The sequence below is a fragment of the Salmo salar genome, chromosome 26 (genome assembly GCF_965601325.2).
Source record: "Salmo salar chromosome 26, fSalSal1, whole genome shotgun sequence".
Taxonomy (NCBI): Eukaryota; Metazoa; Chordata; class Actinopteri; order Salmoniformes; family Salmonidae; genus Salmo; species Salmo salar.
Genome location: NC_138316.1, coordinates 16,094,488 through 16,116,118, shown reverse-complemented (window position 1 = coordinate 16,116,118; position 21,631 = coordinate 16,094,488). Strand labels below are relative to the sequence as shown.

The following is a 21,631-nucleotide window of genomic DNA, read 5'->3' as shown; positions in this document are numbered from 1 at the left end:
AGACCTCTCTTACAATGGTCCTGGGCTACATGAGGGAGAAAATGGATGCTAATGCGGCGACTGCATGGGAAGAAGCTAATGCAATGGCTATGAACTCAGTGAGGTGAAATGAAAACTGTCTCATATTGTCCTGTGATATTGTGATAGTCCTGAGTTGGAAAACGAGAGGGGATAGTGCCTGGTAGGCAGGGGACGCTATTGAAATATGGGGAGAGAACATGAAGTGATGCAGCGAGGAAGGAGAGGTGGAGATACTATTATGAATACCTTCTCTTGAGTGTCTTTGAAGAGTAGCCTGATTGAAGGATGACTCAGCTTTGAATAGGAAATCATGTAGAATCATTGTGATTACCTTCCATTCTCTCTATCTCTGATTCCTCGATTCAGGTAAATTCAGTAAAATCATATCTGGAACATTCTATAGAAATATCTAATCCAAATTTAATCTAATCCAAATTTGACTGGTATATACAGTGCATTCGGAAAGTATTCAGACCCCTTGAATTTTTCAAAAAAAATTACGTTACAGCCTTATTCTAAAATGGAGAAAGAAAAAAGGCAACAATCTACACACAATACCCCATAATGACAATGCAAAAACAGGTTTTTAGATTTTTTGCAAATGTATTCAAAATAAAAAACAGAAATACCTTATTTACATAAGTATTCAGACCCTTTGCTTTGAGACTTGAGCTCAGGTGCATCCTGTTTCTACAACTTGATTGGAGTCCACCTGGGGTAAATTAAATTGACAAGGAAATTACTTGGAAAGGCACACATCTGGAGAAGGGTACCAAAAGAATTCTGCAGCATTGAAGGTCCCCAAGAACACGATGGCCTCCCTCATTCTTAAATGGAAGAAGTTTGGAACCACCAAGACTCTTCCTAGAGCTGGCTGCCTGGCCAAACTGAGCAATCGGGGGAGAAGGGCCTTGGTCAGGGAGGTGACCAAGAACCCAATGGTCACTCTGAGAGAGCTCCAGAGTTCCTCTGTGGAGATGGGAGAACCTTCCAGAAGGACAACCATCTCTGCAGCACTCCACCAATCAGGCCTTTATGGTAGTGGCCAGACAGAAGCCACTCCTCAGTGAAAGGCATGTGACAGCCCACTTGGAGTTTGCCAAAACGCATCTAAAGGACTCTCAGACCATGAGAAACAAGACTCTCCGGTCTGATGAAACCAAGATTAAACTCTTTGGCCTGAATGCCAAGTGTCACGTCTGGAGGAAACTTGGCACCATCTCTACGGTGAAGCATGGTGGTGGCAGCATCATGCTGTGGGGATGTCTTTCAGTGGCAGGGAGTGGGAGACTAGTCAGGACCAAGGTAAAGATGAACGGTGCAAAGTACAAAGAGATCCTTGATGAAAACCTGCTCCAGAGCACTCAGGCCCTCATACTTGGGAAACCCTAAGCACACAGCCAAGACAAGAGGAGTGGCTCCGGGACAAGTCTCTGAATGTCCTTGATAGGCCCAGCCAGAGCCCGGACCTGAACTCGATCCAACATCTCTGGAGAGACCTGAAAATAGCTGTGCAGCGACGCTCCCCATCCAAACTGACAGAGCTTGAGAGGATCTGCAGAGAAGAATGGGAGAAACTCCCCAAATACAAGTGTGCCAAGCTTGTAGCGTCATACCCAAGAAGACTCAAGGCTGTAATCGCTGCCAAAAGTGAGTAAAGGGTCTGAATACTTATGTAAATGTGATATTTCCATTTTTGATTTTTAATAAATCTATGTCATTATGGGGTGTTGTGTTTAGATTGATGAGGAAAAAAACGATTGAATTAATTTTAGAATAAGGCTGTAACGTAAACAAAATGTGGAAAAAGTCAAGGGGTCTGAATACCCGAATGAACTGTCGTTTTTTTTCTCTCTTTCTATCTCTCTCTCTCTCAGTTGTCTGACATCTACCTCTCTCTTTCTCTCTCTCGGTTCTCTGACATCTACCTCTCTCTAACAATCTCATTTGTGATAGTGATATGGTGCTCCAAATCTTTCAGTGAAGAACACTGACTGCCAGCATAGATGACAGCCAGGCTAGGCCTTGGGCTAAAACCTCCTCCTCCAGCTTGAGCAATAGATTTTTCCTCAGAATTACATGTAACATCTGAAACATTCCCCTCCTACTTGAGGAGCATACGACCCCTAGGGAGGGAATACAAAGAGGGAGATATAGTTAGTTATGTGGTTTAAATGGTTCGCTGTGGGGATTCCTTTTACACACTTCTTCAATGTAAGGGTGTCCCATCGCTAGTCAAGGAAACCTCAAAATTGTGTTCAGTGGAGCCATACACCTGGACATAAAGGCCTTGTATTGTGTTTATGACTGAAGAATAGGCAACCCTCCAAGGGCCTGGCTGGCAGGGTGTAACAGGAAGGCCATTGAGGCTCTGGGGAACACTTACCCTGTCACTCAGACTCTTTTTTGCACACACACCAATAAAGTCAAAATTAACTTCAGCCGTTAAAACTGTAGGCTGATATGAAATTACAGCATTAATAGCACTATTCATTTTGACTTCGATACTTGATACCAAAACGATACCACAGCAAAAAAAAGAAGGCGTATTAGTCAAAATCACAGAATGGCGCTTGATCCAGACAGATCTTTTGAGTTCAATATCATTACATCTGACATTTTGGGATTTTGAATGTATGCATTAATTAATCAATTAAACAATCATACAATCAATTCGACACAGTTTTTTTTAGCAATCTAACTACATAACATAATGGTAATCATTTAATGTAATGTAAAATGTAAATTTATTTGAATGGTAAATCTATTGATAATATGGACAACTCAAGATGTAGCTTACTGTAGGTCTATTCACAACTCAGGTGAATGCATATTCAATAGGAGTGTGTGCATGCATTGAATTACTGATCTTGTTTTGCTGATTTCATGAGGCTATAGACAACAACGTTTGCATAGAAGAAGAAATCTCTTTAAGACCTATGACGTCATTCACACACAGTCTGTTCAAGGCTTGAGCAAAGATAATCTTGACTGGGAGAGACGAGAGGTGGGGGGAGACTAAGTGAATGAATACAGTTTTTGGTGACAATCAGCTATATTTTTGCGTTATGGTTTGTATATAATCACAAACAAGGTACTCTAGCGAAGGTCAGATGAAGGGAGAAGAAACAGCTTTATTATACACATCACTTAACTTCCTGACTATCAACAAATATGTATTGGCTGTCTAAATGTGCAAGGAGGAGTATAAATACTTGTGCTGGTGGAAACATGGCTTTGTCTTTTCAGCTGTTTGACCCATTGGGTGAATAAACTTGGTTTGAATAAACTTGGTTTGAGCTTTGACTAGTTGTCTGTTAGGTTTTCACTGTTTGTCAGAACCTAACAGTATGTGTGTGAGTGAGAGCATGAATGTGTATCCACTCAGGATAGCCATGCTGCTCTGTGCCACCTAGGCCAACGGCTGGTCCGTTACTGCCACCTCCAGCTCCACCACATCAATAATGGATTCACTTCTGTAAAATGCAAATGGTGCTTTTTCTAAATTTAGTCATAATGAGTCCCTCTCATGCACAGACGACAGGCCGGCTGCTGTGTAGGGGGCGAATAATGAGCCCCTACCCAGACACACGAGGACAGGCCGGCTGTTGTGGAGGTGCTGAATGATGAGCCCTTACCAAAATACATGATCTCCCAATGACATCCTCATCAAAAACACAAAATAAGCAGATACAGCTGTTAGTTTAGACTCCTCTTCCACTGGGTAATGTCTGAGTCTGTGTTTGTATCAAGGGGATTCTAGTGAGGGTGGCGCAGTAAACACAAGATGTCTCATGACAGGTGTCTAAAGCAAGTGCAAATCTGTGTGTATTTATGTAAGGTGAATGTTATAAAATGTTGGCTATGTAAAAGGGTTGGCTGATTTAATGCATGAAATGTCCTGTGTGTTCCAGTGGCCCTAAAAAGCAGTCTTATTGTGCATTAGTGGCAAGTTGGCATGCTCTCACTTCATAAACCGGTGGTTGCTTTTCCGACACCCATCCCCCTTTCCCCATTCAGAGCAATTCATATGAGATGACCAGAGAGGAGAAACCCACTGCCAGCCAAGCCAAGCTGCTCTCAGCTACTGCAGATTCCCAGGGTTGTCATGGTTTTTAGAGCTTGATTCAAGCAGCTTACTATTTATCAGATTACTCTTTTTAGAAGAATAAATCACTCACTCACTCAGTCAGTCAGGGACATATGGAATGCTTTAGGTTTCACAGAACTCAATGCTGAACTGACAGAAGTCACATATTGCATAAGTGAAGGTGTTATGGCAGTGTGTGTGTGTGTGTGTTTGTGTGTGTGTCGCTGAGAATGATTACCAAGGCTGCATTGCACTAATTCCCTTTCCATACAAGCTTTCTAATATAACCGGTGTGCCATCTCTGAGAGAGGCCACGTAATAACAACATACAGTGCCTTCAGAAAGTATTCACACCCCTTGACTTACAGTGGCTTGCGAAAGTATTCACCCCCTTGGCATTTTTCCTATTTTGTTGCCTTACAACCTGGAATTAAAATAGATTTTTTGAGGTTTGTATCATTTGATTTACACAACATGCCTATCACTTTGAAAATTCAAAATATTATAAATTGTGAAACAAACACAAAATAAGACAAAAAAAAAAAGAAAACTTGAGTGTGCATAACTAATCACCCCCCCAAAGTCAATACTTTGTAGAGCCACCTTTTGCAGCAATTACAGCTGCAAGTCTCTTGGGGTATGTCTCTATAAGCTTGGCATATCTAGCCACTGGGATTTTTGCCCATTCTTCAAGGCAAAACTGCTCCAACTCATTCAAGTTGGATGGGTTCCGCTGGTGTACAGCAATCTTTAAGTCATACAACAGATTCTCAATTGGATTGAGGTCTAGGCTTTGACTAGGCCATTCCAAGACATTTAAATGTTTCCCCTTAAACCACTCAAGTGTTGCTTTAGCAGTATGCTTAGGGTCATTGTCCTGCTGGAAGGTGAACCTCCGTCCCAGTCTCAAATATCTGGAAAACTGAAACAGGTTTCCATCAAGAATTTCCCTGTATTTAACATCCATCATTCCTTCAATTCTGACCAGTTTCCCAGTCCCTGTCGATGAAAAACATACCCACAGCATGATGCTGCCACCACCATGATGTTCCCGGGGTGATGAGAGGTGTTGGGTTTGCACAAGACATTGCGTTTTACTTGATGGCCAAAAAGCTACATTTTAGTCTCATCTGACCAGAGTAGCTTCTTCCATATGTTTCGGAAGTCTCCCACATACCTTTTGGCGAACACCAAACGCATTTGCTTATTTTTTTCTTTAAGCAATGGCTTTTTTTCTGGCCACTCTTCCGTAATGTCCAGCTCTGTGGAGTGTACAGCTTAAAGTGGTCCTATGGATAAATACTCCAATCTCCGCTGTGGAGCTTTGCAGATCCTTCAGGGTTATCTTCGGTCTCTTTGTTGCCTCTCTGATTAATGCCCTCCTTGACTGGTCCGTGGATTTTGGTGGGCAGCCCTCTCTTGGCAGGTTTGTTGTGGTGCCATATTCTTTCCATTTTTTAATAATGGATTTAATGGTGCTCCGTGGGATGTTCAAAGTTTCTGATATGTTTTATAACCCAGCCCTGATCTGTACTTCTCCACAACTTTGTCCCTGACCTGTTTGGAGAGCTCCTTGGTCTTCATGGCGCCGCTTGCTTGGTGGTGCCCCTTGCTTCGTGGTGTTGCAGACTCTGGGGCCTTTCAGAACAGGTGTATATGTACTGAGATCATATGACAGATCATGTGACACTTAGAATGCAAACAGGTGGACTTTATTTAACAAATTATGTGACTTCTGAAGGTAATTGGTTATTTCCAGATCTTATTTAGGGGCTTCATAGCAAAGGGGGTGAATACATATGCACGCACCACTTTTCAGTTTTAAATTTTTTAGAATTTTTTAAAACAAGTTATTTTTTTCACTTCACCAATTTGGACTATTTTGGTTATGTCCATTACATGAAATCCAAATAAAAATCAATTTAAATTACAGGTTGTAATGCAACAAAATAGGAAAAACGCCAAGGGGATGAATACTTCTGCAAGGCACTGTATTCCACATTTTGTTGAAGCCTGAATTCAAAATGGATTAAATAGATGTTCTCACCCATCTACACACAATACCCCATAATGACTAATTAAAAACATGTTTTAAGAACCTTTTTGCAAATGTATTGAAAATGAAATACAGAAATATCTAATTTACATAAGTATTCACACCCATGAATCAATACATGTTAGAATGATCTTTGGCAGTGATTACAACTGTGAGTCTTTGTGGGTAAGTCTCTAAGAGCTTTTTTAAATTCTTCAAACTCTGTCAAGTTGGTTGTTGATCATTGCTAGACAGCAAGTCTTTCCATCGATTTTCATGCCAATTTAAGTCAAAACTGTAACTAGGCCACTCAGGAGCATTCAATGTCGTCTTGGTAAGCAAATCAAATGTATATTTGGCCTTATGTTTTAGACTCTGAGTCACACCCTGATCTGTTTCACCTGTCTTTGTGATTGCCTACACCCCCCCCCCCCCCCTTGCTTCGTCAAGCCTACCAGTGCTTTCCCTCTGTTCCTGTCTCTCGATTGTTCCTGTTTTCTAGTTTTCCCAGTTTTGACCTTTTCTGCCTACCCTGAGCCTGCCTGCCGTCCTGTACCTTTTCCCCACCTATCTGGATTACTGACCCCTGCCTGCCCTTGACCTGTCTTTTGCCTGCCCCTATTGGATTAATAAACTGTTGTTTATCCGACGTTGTCTGCATCTGTGTCTTACCTTGAAACGTGATATCCAGTGTCTGTTGGAAAGCAGACTTCTCTAGGATTTTGCCTGTGCTTAGCTCTATTCAGTTTTTTATCATAAAAACCTCCCTAGTCCTTACGGATGGCAAACATACCCATAACATGAAGCAGCCACCACCGTGCTTGAAAATATTAAGAGTTGTACTCAGTGATAGGTTGTGTTGGATTAGCCCCAAACATAATGCTTTGTATTCAGGACATAACGTTCATTTCTTTGCCACAAGTTTTGCAGTTTTACTTTAGTGCCTTTTTGCAAGCAGTATGCATGTTTTGGAATATGCTTTATTCTGTACAGGCAACTATCTTTTCACTCTGTCATTTAGGTTAGTATTGTGGAGTAACTACAATGTTGTTGATCCATCCTCAGTTTTCTCCAATCACAGACATTAAATTGTAACTGTTTTAAAATCACCATTAGCCTCATGGTGAAATCCCAGAGCGGTTTCCTTCCTCTCCGGCAACTGAGTTAGGAAGGATGCCTGTATCTTTGTAGTGATTGGGTGTATTGATACACCTTCCAAAGTGTAATTAATAACGTCATCATGCTCAAAGGGATATTTAATCCATTCTAAATTCAGGCTGTAAGGGGTGTGAATCATTTCTGAAGGCACTGTACTTACAACTATCACTGGGTAAGTGGGAGGCTTCCAATTTTCAGTGAGATATATGTCTATATGTCTGTAGAGCCTATAGAAATCAGTTCAGCCTGTATCGGTAAGGGAAGAGGTTCAAATAGCAACTGCTTTTCATGTATGAGGACAGAGATCAAAGCTTTGCTTTACACCACACTCCATTAGAATACCATCTCCGTAAGGGAACCCAATAATGCAGCTAGCTAGTGGTTTTATCTTTCCTAAAAGTTAAAAGGTTGTAGGCCCTATTTACAATTATTTTAAACAGGGGCAAAATATCAACTTAATTTGCTGTTCATGAAGAATGTACTATTTGTCCCCAGATAAACATGAAGTTACGTAACAATATTCATGATTTAGTTTAATAACACACCCCTATTTATATTCACTTGTACGCACTTACTTGAACAATCATGTAGGCACTTATATGAACTGAAAAGCCCATTTGTACAGTAAAGACAGTCATCATGTTTGCCATTTTGGCAGGGAAAATAGTAAAGATATTTCCCTTTTAAATCGTCTCTTCATTGCCTTTGATAATATTAAAGAGTCTGTTTAGATTCATGACCTAACATTCACAATTTGACTGCAGGGGATTTAGAGAATAGCATTTAAGCAGCATTACGATAATGTATATTATTCATGAGTTAGAAAGGCCTCTGAAAAATGTAGGGTGACACATTTATCCATGTCCTCAGAAAACTGTCATTAGAAAGCATACATGCATATGCACACGCACACGCATACACACACCACCACACACACATTTTTGTCCGTTTAGAACTTACATTGGAGTCGAGCAGGTCTATGCTGTCCAGGCTCTTGCTGCGGTGAATGCGGCCCTTGATCCTGCGGAGGGAGGGCTTGCCCTGGGTCATGGGCAGCGAGAGTGTGGAGGTGGCAAACATTACACTGCATCCTCCTATAGCACCAGAACCACACATAGCACCTGCACGAGCAGCGGCACGAGCAGCGGCACGAGCAGCTGCAGCATCTTCTGCAGCTGCTTCTGCTGAATCCTGAGCTTCCGTAATGGCAGCGGACGAAGCAGCGGTGCCTATCCCTGTGGCACCTATCCCTGACAATCCATCTGTGGGAGTCACCCTGGAACACAGAGGGAGACAGACGGACAGAGACACCACATTAGTGTTAACATACAGTACATACATACACAATCACCACCACACCACACACTTTCAAAATGGAGGGACAAAGCTCAACACTAGCAGCACAGGAGGAACTGAGGTAAGAGACAGCGGATACTCAGCTGAATACAGGATAGATCAAAACGTTTTTTCCCTTTCTCTTCATTTCTTTAAAGGGCACTTTTCCCTGTTGGGTTGAGATGCATTCAAGGCAAGTGTGCTAATTGGGTGTAATGTCATGTGGCCCCCGGGTGACTGAGGTATGGAGCATCCTTCCTACTCCTCCATTATTCAGCTCTAACATGCACCAATGTCATGTGGCCCCTGGGGGACTGAGGTATGGAGCATCCTTCCTACTCCTCCATTATTCAGCTCTAACATGCACCACCACACTCTCCCTCTGAAGAGAACCGCTAGCTGAACAGAACCGCCAGGGCCCAAAGCCACACTCATCCCCCCACAGACCCCCAGCTTGCAGGAATCCAGATGTTGGAGAGGATCGGGGCTTCTGGAGGCTGTTCTGTCACAGCAGATAATTTATGCGGCTGCTGCTGCTTGGGGGAAAACTATAACCTTTATACTCATATCCGGTCCCACTGTCAAACAGCCTAAAACTGCTATAGCCCTCCGAGTTCAGGAATCAAACAGGCGATGTGAAAGCTGTGAGGAGGCAAGAGAGGAAGTGATAGAACTCTGTGTTAAAGATTGAAGGGAAATCACGATTAAGCTCCTAAAGGTTTGTAACTGGCTTTGTAAACGTTTTTGAAATGGCTCCAACTACGGCTGCAGCAACAGCAGCAGAAGCACTAGAGCTCTGGGTATAGAGTGCTTTAGTGGCATTACTGCAATACAATAGTGCTGACTACCTAGCCCTCACTTCTGCAAGCTGATTACTTATTCAAGTAATGTCACGACGGCATGTATGGTAAGCACTATCGACCTGCAGAAAGTTAGACCTTAGGGCTGCACCGATACACATCTCCTTTGCTTTTAAGAGCAGTAAATGGTATGGATCGTGAAAGGGGTCTATTGAGAGGTGATTCCATAAAGACAACAAGACAGGGTCGAATCGGAATCTTCTGTGATCACTTTTGAGTTTTCTGTTGTTACCATTTATTCACAATGCAACAAAGCTCCTCACAAGAAGAAACATGCTTTATTTGAACTCAAATAAAACGATGAGCATCAAACAGCATAAGACCACTGCTGCATGTCTATGAGTGCCTTCTATATGTTGGTACCACTGACTGTGTCTCAACAGATTCAGAACAGATGCAAGATAAGAGAAAATAGCACAGAGACCAGTTTTATCTCTGTTGATTCGTGATAGGGCCATACACATGCTGATGTATTCACTGGCACTGAAGTTACCGGCTCCCAAAACCAAAAACCTCTAGGACAAGCCTGGGGACTGCCTCCCCTCAGTGCCCTGCCTGGCATCACATTTCCTGCTCTGGCCCCGTGATGATGGATGATGGGCAGCAGCCCTGATGTAGAGGCTGGAAGCTGCCTGGGCCTCTCTCCCATGACCTCTTCACTCCCCCGCTACTGACCATCCCAGCCCACGCACACCAGGGATTTACTTTCAAAGCTATCAGAGTGCTCTCTGTCTCTCACACACACCACACACACCACACACACACACACACACACCACACACACACACACACACACACACACACACACACACACACACACACACACACACACACACACACACACCCACACACACACACACACACACACACACACACACACACACTGCATTCAATCTAGAGGAGCCTCTGACAACCACAATCCCAGAGTCTTACTGTACATAGCAGCTGTGAAGAGGGGTTTCCATTCATTCAGCCGAGTGGCAGCTTAGAAAGCCCTGTGGGGTTCTGGAGTAGATTTCTAAGAATGAAAGACTTGCATTCAGATGGATGGTATGGCACTGTAGCTGTGCTCTCTCTCTGCTCTGATACAGGCTATGGATGGACCACCGGTCATGGTACAGTACCTCTGGGTCAACTGGCCCATACAGAGGGACCATGCAGAAGCTCTATGTGGTACACTCTACTAACCCATCTACATGAAACTAAAGCACACAGAAGAGTCCTTGTGAGAGTGAATACTTTGGAAACTATGCGTTCCAATGAAAACAGAAATAAACTTGCCGCATGTGCAAATATGGACTGCTTTCCTTGCTGTTGTGGAGTAACGCAGTAAAATTGTGAGCAGCTTAGACTCAAACACTGCTTGTCCTATCTCTTGTGTACCCTTACAACAAACAATGCCTAAACTTTAAGAAAAGAAAAAAGAAAAAAAAATGAAAATGTAAGCAGTAACTCTTGTGAGTGGTGAAGTTTATGAATATTACATGAAGATTTGTCCAGAAATAGAGAATCTCCCTTAATGCAGAGGACTGAAACGGTCATCACTGCGTTTTACTGACAACTTCAGCATGGTTCTTGATACACACGTCTTATTTTTTATTTATTTTTATTTCACCTTTATTTAACCAGGTAGGCTAGTTGAGAACAAGTTCTCATTTGCAACTGCGACCTGGCCAAGATGGCCCAAGATGGCGTAGCAGTGCAGACGTGTTTTGTTCGTCCTCTCGTGTACTTTTGTATTTTTCGTCCTTTTTTGTATATATTTCGATTTTTATTTTCAATCTCTTTCCATTTTAACTCAATTATACCTTCCGGTAACCTGCCTCACCCAATGTGATACAGAACCGCTATTATTTTAAATTTTTAGACCTTATAGCAAGAGCCACCTAGCCATCAGAAGCTAACCAGCTAATTTAGCTACAAGCTATTTAGTCATTGTTAGCCACTGCTAGCGGCCTCTACCTTCTGCACAAATACCAGCCCTTTTTTTAGCTTGGATAATACTCGCCAGCCTACCAGTATCGGACTGTCTCTCCACTACAACGTCGGATTCCTGCCGTAATCCCTGGACCATTACTCCTGAACTTCACAGCTAGCTAGCACCCACCGAGTTACCCAGTAACGAAGCTATCCCTGAGGCCCACTTCCTGGCCTACTCAGTTGCTCACCCCAACCCCACCCAAACACGGCTAGAACCCACTACTCCACCGGATCCTTGCCGTAAGCTCTGGACCTTGGCACCGGATCACCGCTGCCACCGAGTGGCTATAGTGGCTAACGCCCCATGCCCTGAAGCTAGCACCAGGTAGCCGTGAGCCAGGCGCATCCCCCGGCTAGCAAACTAAATTACTACATCTACAATACCTCTTTCGCCATCTGGCTTGGATCCTTTGTCGACACGGCGCCCCGCCGCACCACCACGACTGGTCTGCCGACGAATACTCTATCCGCTGTGCCTCCAACCGGCCTCCGTCGGACGTCGGAGCAGACGCTTCTACTAGCCCCGGGCTACTAACTTTAAGCGCCGTGTCGCCCGCGTGCTAGCGTAGTAGCGACTACTCCGCGGCCTCCCTGTTCCATCTACCGCTGCCCCCTGGACCCTATGATCACTTGGCTACATAGCTGATGCCTGCTGAACTGTCCATTAATCACGGTACTCCATTCTGTTTATTATTTGTTTATCTGTCGGCCCCAGCCGCGAACTCAGGTTGTGTGTGTAGGTAACCGACCCTCTCTGTCCAGTCATCGCCATTTTACCTGTTGTTGCTGTTGTTTTAGCTGATCAGCTGTTGTCTCACCCGTTGATGTCTAGCTAGCTCTCCCAATCAACACCTTACTTTATGCCTCGCTGTATGTCTCTCACAAATGTCAATATACCTTGTATACTGTTGCTTAGGTTAGTTATTGTTTTAGTTTACAATGGAGCCCCTAGTTCCACTCATCATTCCTCTGTTACCTCCTTTGTCCCGCCTCCCACACATGCGATGACCTCACCCATTATAACCAGCATGTCCAGAGATACAACCTCTCTTATCATCACTCAGTGCCTGTGCTTACCTCCGCTGTACCCGCACCCCACCATACCCCTGTCTGCACATTATGCCCTGAATCTATTCTACCACGCCCAGAAACCCGCTCCTTTTATTCTTTGTCCCCAACGCTCTAGCCTTTAGCCGTACCTTCATCCTAATCCTCCTCTGTTCCTCGGGTGATGTGGAGGTAAACCCAGGCCCTGCATGTCCCCAGGCACCCTCCTTTGTTGACTTCTGTGATCGAAAAAGCCTTGGTTTCATGCATGTCAACATCAGAAGCCTCCTCCCTAAGTTTGTTTTACTCACTGCTTTAGCACACTCCGCCAACCCTGATGTCCTTGCCGTGTCTGAATCCTGGCTGAGAAAGGCCACCAAAAATTCGGAGATTTCAATACCCAACTACAACATTTTTCGTCAAGATAGAACTACCAAAGGGGGAGGAATTGCAATCTGTCATACTTTCCAGGTCTATACCCAAACAGTTCGAACTTCTAATTAAAAAAATTAATCTCTCCAGAAATAAGTCTCTCACTGTTCCCGCCTGCTATCGACCCCCCCTCCGCTCCCAGCTGTGCCCTGGACACCATTTGTGAATTGATCGCCCCCCATCTAGCCTCAGAATTCGTTCTGTTAGGTGACCTAAACTGGGATATGCTTAACACCCCGGCAGTCCTACAATGTAAGCTAGATGCCCTCAATCTCACACAAATCATCAAGGAACCCACCAGGTACAACCCCAAATCCGTAAACATGGGCACCCTCATAGACGTTATCCTGACCAACTTGCCCTCCAAATACACCTCCGCTGTTTCCAATCAGGATCTCAGCGATCACTGCCTCATTGCCTGTATCCGCTATGGGTCCGCGGTCAAACGACCACCCCTCATCACTGTCAAACGCTCCCTAAAACACTTCTGCGAGCAGGCCTTTCTAATCGACCTTGCCCGGGTATCCTGGAAGGATATTGACCTCATCCCGTCAGTCGAGGATGCCTGGTCAATCTTTAAAAGTAATTTCCTCACAATCTTAGATAAGCATGCCCCGTTCAAAAAATGCAGAGTCTCCAGCTTCAGAGATTTTTGTAGTTCGTTCCAGTCATTGGCAGCAGAGAACTGGAAGGAAAGACGTGTTGGCTTTGCCAGTGGGGTTATGGCGGTTATGATGTCGTTTAGGACCTTGAGCGTGGCTGAGGTGCACCCATGACCAGCTCTGAAACCAGACTGCATAGCGGAGAAGGTACGGTGGGATTCAAAATGGTTGGTAATCTGTTTGTTAACTTGGCTTTTGAAGACCTTAGAAAGACAGGGTAGGATAGATATAGGTCTGTAGCAGTTTGGGTCTAGGATGTCACCCCCTTTGAAGAGGGGGATGACCGCGGCAGCTTTCCAATCTTTGGGAATCTCAGACGATATGAAAGAGAGGTTGAACAGGCTAGTAATGGGGGTTGCAACAATTTTGGCAGATAACTTTAGAAAGAGAGGGTCCAGATTGTCTATCCCGGCTGATTTGTATGGGTCCAGATTTTGTAGCTCTTTCAGAACATCAGCTATCTGGATTTGGGTGAAGGAGAAATGGTGGGGGTTTTGGTGGGTTGCTGTGGAGGGTGCCGGGCAGTTGACCGGGGTAGGGGTAGCTAGGTGGAAAGCATGGCCAGCCGTAGAGAAATGCTTATTGAAATTCTCAATTATAGTGGATTTATCAATGTTAACAGTGTTTCCTAGCCTCAGAGCAGTGTGTAGCTGGGAGGAGGTGCTCTTATTCTCCATGGACTTTACAGTGTCCCAGAACTTTTTTGAGTTAGTACTACAGGATGCAAATTTCTGTTTGAAAAAGCTAGCCTTAGCTTTTCTAACTGCCTGCGTATATTTGTTCCTAACTTCCCTGAAAAGTTGCATATCACGGGGGCTATTCAATGCTAATGCAGAACGCCACAGGATGTTTTTGTGCTGGTCAAGGGCAGACAGGTCTGGAGTGAACCAAGGACTATATCTGTTCCTAGTTCTACATTTTTTGAGTGGGGCATGCTTATTTAAGATGGTGAGGAAGGCACTTTTAAAGAAGAGCCAGGCATCATCTACTGACGGGATGAGGTCAACGTCATTCCAGGATACCCCGGCCAGGTCGATTAGAAAGGCCTGCTTGCAGAAGAATTTTAGGGAGCGTTTGACAGTGATGAGGGGTGGTCGTTTGGTCGCAGACCCATTACGGATGCAGGCAATGAGGCAGTGATCGCTAAGATCTTGATTGAAAACAGCAGAGGTATTTGGAGGGCGAGTTAGTTAGGATGACATCTATGAGGGTGCCCGTGTTTACAGATTTGGGGTTGTACCTGGTAGGTTCATTGATCATTTGTGTGAGATTGAGGGCATCAAGCTTAGATTGTAGGATGGCCGGGGTGTTAAGCATGTCCCAGTTTAGGTCACCTAGTAGCACGAGCTCAGAAGATAGATGGGGGGCAATCAATTCACATATGGTATCGAGGGCACAGCTGGGGGCAGAGGGAGGTCTATAGCAAGCGGCAACAGTGAGAGACTTGTTTCTGGAAAGGTGAATTTTTAGAAGTAGAAGCTCGAATTGTTTGGGTACAGACTTGGATAGTAATACAGAACTCTGCAGGCTATCTTTGCAGTAGATTGCAACACCGCCCCCTTTGGCAGTTCTATCTTGCCGGAAAATGTTATAGTTAGCGATGGAGATTTCAGGGTTATACCAGCCTGATCTCATAAACTAGATGTAACATAGTAGATGTAACATAGTAAATGTAAATCCGGGATACTCAAGTTAGTATGATGTGTTACGTTTGGTATGGTTACATAAGACAGAAGGTTACTTAAGGCAAAGACGAAAGTAGGGTGGTTGGTCCGGGTGGATTGGTGGGCGTCTAGCAACCGAAAGGTTGCGAGTTAGAATCTCATCACGGACAAATTTAGCAAATTCTTTTTAGCAACTTTTCAATGCTTACTAATTTTTAGCTACTTTGCATCTACTTAGCATGTGAGCTAACCCTTCCCCTAACCCTAGCCTTTTCCCTTTCAGCTAACCCTTCCCCTAACCCTTTAACCTAGCTAAAATTTGTAACATATCATACATTTTAGAAATTCGTAACATATAATACGAATTGTAATTTGTAACATATCATACTAAATGTAGTCTCTCGGATTTCCGTACAGAATAATACGGAATGCTTTGAGACTAGGTTGCTTATACTGGGTAGTGAACACATAACATTACGACATACCAGAGCTTTCGCCCCTAAACATCTATTATGGATCATCTCTGATTCAGCATTGACGCATTTTAAAAGACATGGATAGAGTTATATCATCACCACAATAGCGCTAATGGTTTTGAAATGCAGCAGTTTAAGTCCACTGTCCTCACCATGCGGCCACGTCATACTCAGCATGTCCATTCACTCAAATAGGACAGTAGGTGTTTTGGAAGCACTGGTACATTAGTAGTCATAATAATGACGACCTATACGTCTTTGATGCCAGATACACATTTTAATATAATCAGTGTCGACAAGGTGAACTAATTATCAAAAACAATATGGATGTTTAGATTTGACATGATGCAGTAAGTGGACATTAGAAAAGCTAAATGCCTATTTTACATCATCAACATGGCCTATCTAGGTAGTCAGTGAAAAGTGATACCTGACAGCAGTGCTATAAGTCCTTGACCTTGGAACACAGGAAGTAAAACAAATGTGCTGTGGGGCTGAATGGTACAGAGCAACACAGAATCACATCTAGAACACTGACTGATACATACACCCTACAGCACAAGTGTCAAACTCATTCCAAGGAGGGCCGAGTGTCTGCGGGTTTTTTCTCCTCCCTTGTCCTTGATTGATGAATTAAGGTCACTAATTAGGAAGGAACTCCTCTTACCTGGTTGTCTAGTGCTTAAGGATGCATTATGCAGAAATTGCTCCACCATTTCCTGGTTTCTAGAATTCGAATTGTTTAGCTTAATTTCAGTTTATGTGACAAAACAAGCAAGTATCGTGTAGAGAATCATTGTACCATATAAACCACTGTGAAATATATTTTCCATAAACAAAAGAATCCTGGTTTCTAGAATTCAAATAGTTTAGCTTAATTTCAGTTTACGTGACAAAACAAGCAAGTATAGTGTAGAGAATCATTGTACCATATAAACCACTGTGAAATATATTTTCCATAAACAAAAATATTATATTTTCAACTGTTTTGAGCTGGTGTACAAAACCAAAAGTAAAAGATGCAAAAACAAAACTTTTGAATGGGAAGCATAGAAATAGCACACACATAACAGATCTACTGCTTTTTAGACTTGCTTTCAATGACAATGACATATCTATAACTCACATTTCTATGTGAATTTGGTTGGTTCGCCCAAAAAGTAACATAATGCAGCTTTAAGCAAGGGAAGCATAGAAATAGAGCACACAGAACATGTCTACCGCTTCTTAGACTTGCTTGCAATGAGAATGACAGATCTATAACACACCTTTCTATGTGAATTTGCAGAGACACTCAGCCCTCCGTGGATCGAGTTTGACACCCCGCTCTACAGTTACTACTATTAGCTACTGGGTCCAGACTAGCTCTATGATTCAGATGTGGGATGAGTAGACTTAATTTAATCATTGTGGTGATGATCATCAAACATATCCTTAGGTCTTATGTAACCTTCCGTTGACCTTCATATGAGAAAGTCTTTGCTGTTGAAATTGTTCTCAGCTGTCTACCAAACACATTCAAAGGAGACTGGATTGTCACTATACAGATCCGAAACATGAAAGGAACAAACGCGTCTCTATTTTCTGTGGTCTATATATAAAACATTCAACTATCAACTCCCTGTTCAGAGTCTATGCATGGAGTGTCAGAAAGTGTTGTCCTTTGTAGGACAAGCAAACTTCAGCATACAGCTCCATAATCAAAGCACAATAGTTCTGTTGGATTTTTAAAAAAAGCTATTCAACGTTTAAAATGCTCAAGAGTTAGGATCAAAGCTAGCTTGCAGTACAGCCATTGTGTCTAAATGCAATGGAAAGGACTAGGGCCTTCAGCATTACAATGTTTAATTACCTCTGAAGTATTTAGTTATGACAGTTCCTCACACAGTGTGCACCCTGCAGAACAATAGTCTGCACTTAACCAAGACAACAAAGGCCAGAGCATGAGTCTGATACCTCTATCTCGGGCTTTTCTGTTGGAGGAGGAAGAAAGAACACAGCAGACACATCAATAACTGTATCTGGGCCATTACAGAAACTCACTGCACTGCACAGAGAAGGCCTATGTTTCATCCTGTGAGCCTTAGAGGGACAGAGAGACTGAAGGACAGTACGGTCAGCACGTGGCCTACTATAGGCTCTCCTGGCTAAGCCTGGCCGGACATGACATCCCCTGAGCTCCACCACTACAACACATTACTCATCCACTACAGGCTTCATCCCTCCTGGAGCGTGGGATGACTAGAGAGGCATTTTGCTGCATCCCATTTGCATCCCTGAGATTACCAACGTCATGATGCGTAAAAAAAAATGAAAGGGCCAAAACAAAGCAAAGCATATTAAACCAAGTGGACATCCTTGGAAAAGATAATTGGGGAATAAAAAAACAGCAGGCGCTATTTCAACTCTGAGCGCATGAGGTGACCAGGAGAAAGGCAGGCAGGCAGGTGGGATCGGAGGGTTCGCCACCCTGATTAGGTAGGCTAGACAACTCTGACAGATGGATAGACAGATTAGGCCTTTAGACATGTATCTAACATGACAGGCCAACGGTCACATCCGAACACTGTGGTGACCCCTGTGGAGAGGCACATAAAGACCCACCATCAACACAGCACACTACAGCCATACGCCTCATCTTTCCTGATCACTTCTCCACGTGCAGTAGATCCTCCTTATTAGAGAGGGTGAAACACTTACAATAAAAGCACAGCTTGGCGTTTTGTCTGGTAATGGAGTGTAAAGTGTATTAACCCAAGTCCAGGTTGACACTAGGTTCTGACTAACAGTGTGTAAACGGAATGTAAGGGTAATAAATGAACAGTAGGGCAGGAACATCTGCTCAGCATCTGGGTGATCTGTCCATGGACTGCACTGAGGTGAGGACGAAGTCTTCCTTAACCCTAACCTGCAAGGTGAGAGCCGCAGGGCATCTCACTGAGTGTGAGCTAACTCCAGTACAAGGCTTCTGTTTCTTTCTCTTTTCTTACTAAAAAGAAACAAAAAGTAGGGTAGTTGAGTCACCTTGTCATACTTCCTAGACTCGTGATGTATTCACTTGCGAAAGCTGGATATAGATCCTAAAAGAGAAATATAAAACGCCCAGTGTAGAGGACATTACCAAGTTCATATGGGAAAGGTACATGGGATTAGCTAGTTTGTCATGTCCTCTGGTGTTTGTGGCGCGGTGACAGATTCCATCTTGTCAGCCTCCTGCGAGTCTTCATGACAGGCATGAGTCATTCTGGCCGGGAGCATTTTACTGACTCACAGATTTTAACAGTCATGCTTCTCCACGTCTGTATCTTCCTGGAGGGGATAAATGTCTGATAGGTCTTGTTGTCATTGCTCCTCCAGCCAGGCTTTTATAGGAGCAATTACTGCAGCTACATTACCGTGAGGTCACGAAGGCCCCGAACACGGCCTCAGTGCTTGCTGAATTAATGCACCGTTGGTCTGTGTGTGAAAGGAAAACTACTGTTTTTTGGCATCAACTACACAAATTCAGTTAATGTATTAATCTGATTAATGAATGACAGAGAGGGGGGGGGGGGCAAAAAAGACAGTGACAGAGAGATCAGAATCATGTCAGGTGATGTGTGTCAGGTCTCTCGACCTGTGTGCACCTACGTTGTAAACTTTCATTCATAGGCTAGGTTGTAGCAACCTCATGATGGGTATAGGGAAAATTGGAGTATCATGTAGCCTAAACCTATCGCTGTTACATTGAACTGGGTGAATGGAATATGAATGACAGTCATCCAATTTTCTGTAATAGAATCATCCTCCCTCATCTTAAAACGGCACTGACCGCCACTGGTATACCAAACATTAGGAACACCCCCCCCCCCCCCCCCCCCCCCCCCTTATGCCCTCAGAACAGCTTAAATTAATCGGTGAATGGACTCTACAAGGTGTCGAAAGCATTCCACAGGGATGCTGGCCCATGTTGACTCCAATGCTTTCCACAGTTGTGTCAAGTTGGCTGGATGTCCTTTGGGTGGTGGACCATTCTTGATACACACGGGAAACTGTTGAGCGTGAAAAACCCAGCAGCGTTTGCAGTTCTTGACACAAACAGGTGCACCTCACACCTACTACCATACCCTGTTCAAAGGCACTTAAATATTTTGTTTTGCCCATTCACCCTCTGAATGGCACACATACATAATCCATGTCTCAACTATCTCAATGCTTAACATGTGTCCCCTTCATCTACACTGATTGAAGTGGATTTAACAAGTGACATCCATAAGGGATCATATATTTCACCAAGATTCACCTGGTCAGTCTATGTCATGAAAAGAGCAGGAGTTCTTAATGTTTTGTACACTCAGTGTATATTAACAGCCATCCTCCTATCCTTTTTAATGTGGTCAGTGTTGGCACCATCCAGAGCACCCTGCTGTGTATGATAAGCCCACTTACAACCGTCTTGAATGATGCCTGATTCAAATGCCCCCCCATGAGGTGAAGGCACTGTATGGGGGTGGGAATAGGGGCAGCCACAAGTCAATAAACCCTATTTAATCTGTTCCCTTTAGTGCCATAAACCAGCTAAGAGGAGATTACAACCATTCTGGCCAATACAAAACAACAAGAAGTTAGCCTAGCAGGGGCTAACTGGCTTCTACAGGGGGCATCTAACATGTCCATCGGTCCGTCAGGCAATATTGTAATCTCCTTTTAATGGGTATCCCCCTCCCCCCACCACGGAATGGGATGACCCTGAGATCCACCGCACTGCACTGCCTCTCTTAAGGGAGCAGTGTCAAAAAAAGAACCACAGTGCTTGCTGCTGCTCTCTCAACACTAGTGACAGCATTCACACAAAGAAAGGAGGAGCACATTCTAGAATAGAAAACATTCTTCCCACTCCCAATCTGAAGCTTTTTGACTGCTGATCTAGAATCTTCTTCACACTCAGAATTGGAATGTTTTCATAAACATCCCCCAGAATTAGCTCTGCTAGATCGGATACAATAAACCAATAAACCACTGTTTGTTTGTCATCGAAGACTAATACCACCGAATTTGGCCGGATTATGTCACATGCTTAACGTCATTTGTGTGGATTACAGATGAGGAAACAGTGCACATGCGATCTGACGGAAGAAAGAAATACCAACCAATCCCTTCCATTGATTCCCTTCTAGAATGATAGATTTTCTTATTTACTCCGATTTATTTAATTATTTACTTTGATTTTCTTTATTTATCCTGCAGCAGTAAGGGTTTGATTTCATGATATGGTGGTTACTAAGACACTAAGTAAAAGGGTTTAGGAGAACAGCCAAACACAGGTAGTGTTTGACACGGCTTTGTCCTGGTCTTACCGTGACTACTGCAGTATAATACAGAAGCACTCCATGTTTCCATAGGTTGAACTGAACTAAACCACTGAGGTATAAGTATAAGGTAAAGTGAATATAGTATGGTGGTCACATCTGGATGGACAAATCGTGATCTGTGTAATGGATGGATGGTAAAATGAGATTATACATCAATCTGGTTATCAACAGACAGGTGGGAAGGCTGAGATGTAGACACGCACCACAGAGGGGGGGGTTCTGATGATTAGATGCACCCATCAACAGGAACTCCTCCCAGTGATATAGCTTACTATGCACCAGTAACTCCTGTTTTACAGTAGTATTGAACAATAACTAATAATAGGAGGAGATCATGCTTCATGCTACATATTTTCACGCTATTCATTTGAATTAGATGCAGAGATCAAAAAATGATGATAGCAATAGTTATTCAGATTTCACAGGGTAGTATTACCATTTCTAACAAGGGGGTAATAATGACATGATGAGGAAGGAAGTGGACTGTGTGAAAGGCAAATGTACTGGAATCAGAAATGCC

The 21,631-nt window shown here is 43.5% G+C and overlaps 1 protein-coding gene across 14 annotated transcripts in view; it reads right to left on the bottom strand.

Annotated features, from left to right (window-relative positions):
- The window catches only part of tjp1a (tight junction protein 1a), a 185,345-nt gene that overhangs the window by 135,678 nt on the left and 28,036 nt on the right, over window positions 1-21,631 (bottom strand). For all 14 annotated transcript variants that reach the window (XM_082969451.1, XM_014175455.3, XM_082969445.1 and 11 more), the window contains one exon: window positions 8,265-8,580. In XM_082969451.1, the coding sequence (XP_082825577.1) occupies window positions 8,265-8,580 (316 nt within the window). The remainder of the gene's footprint in view (window positions 1-8,264; window positions 8,581-21,631) is intronic.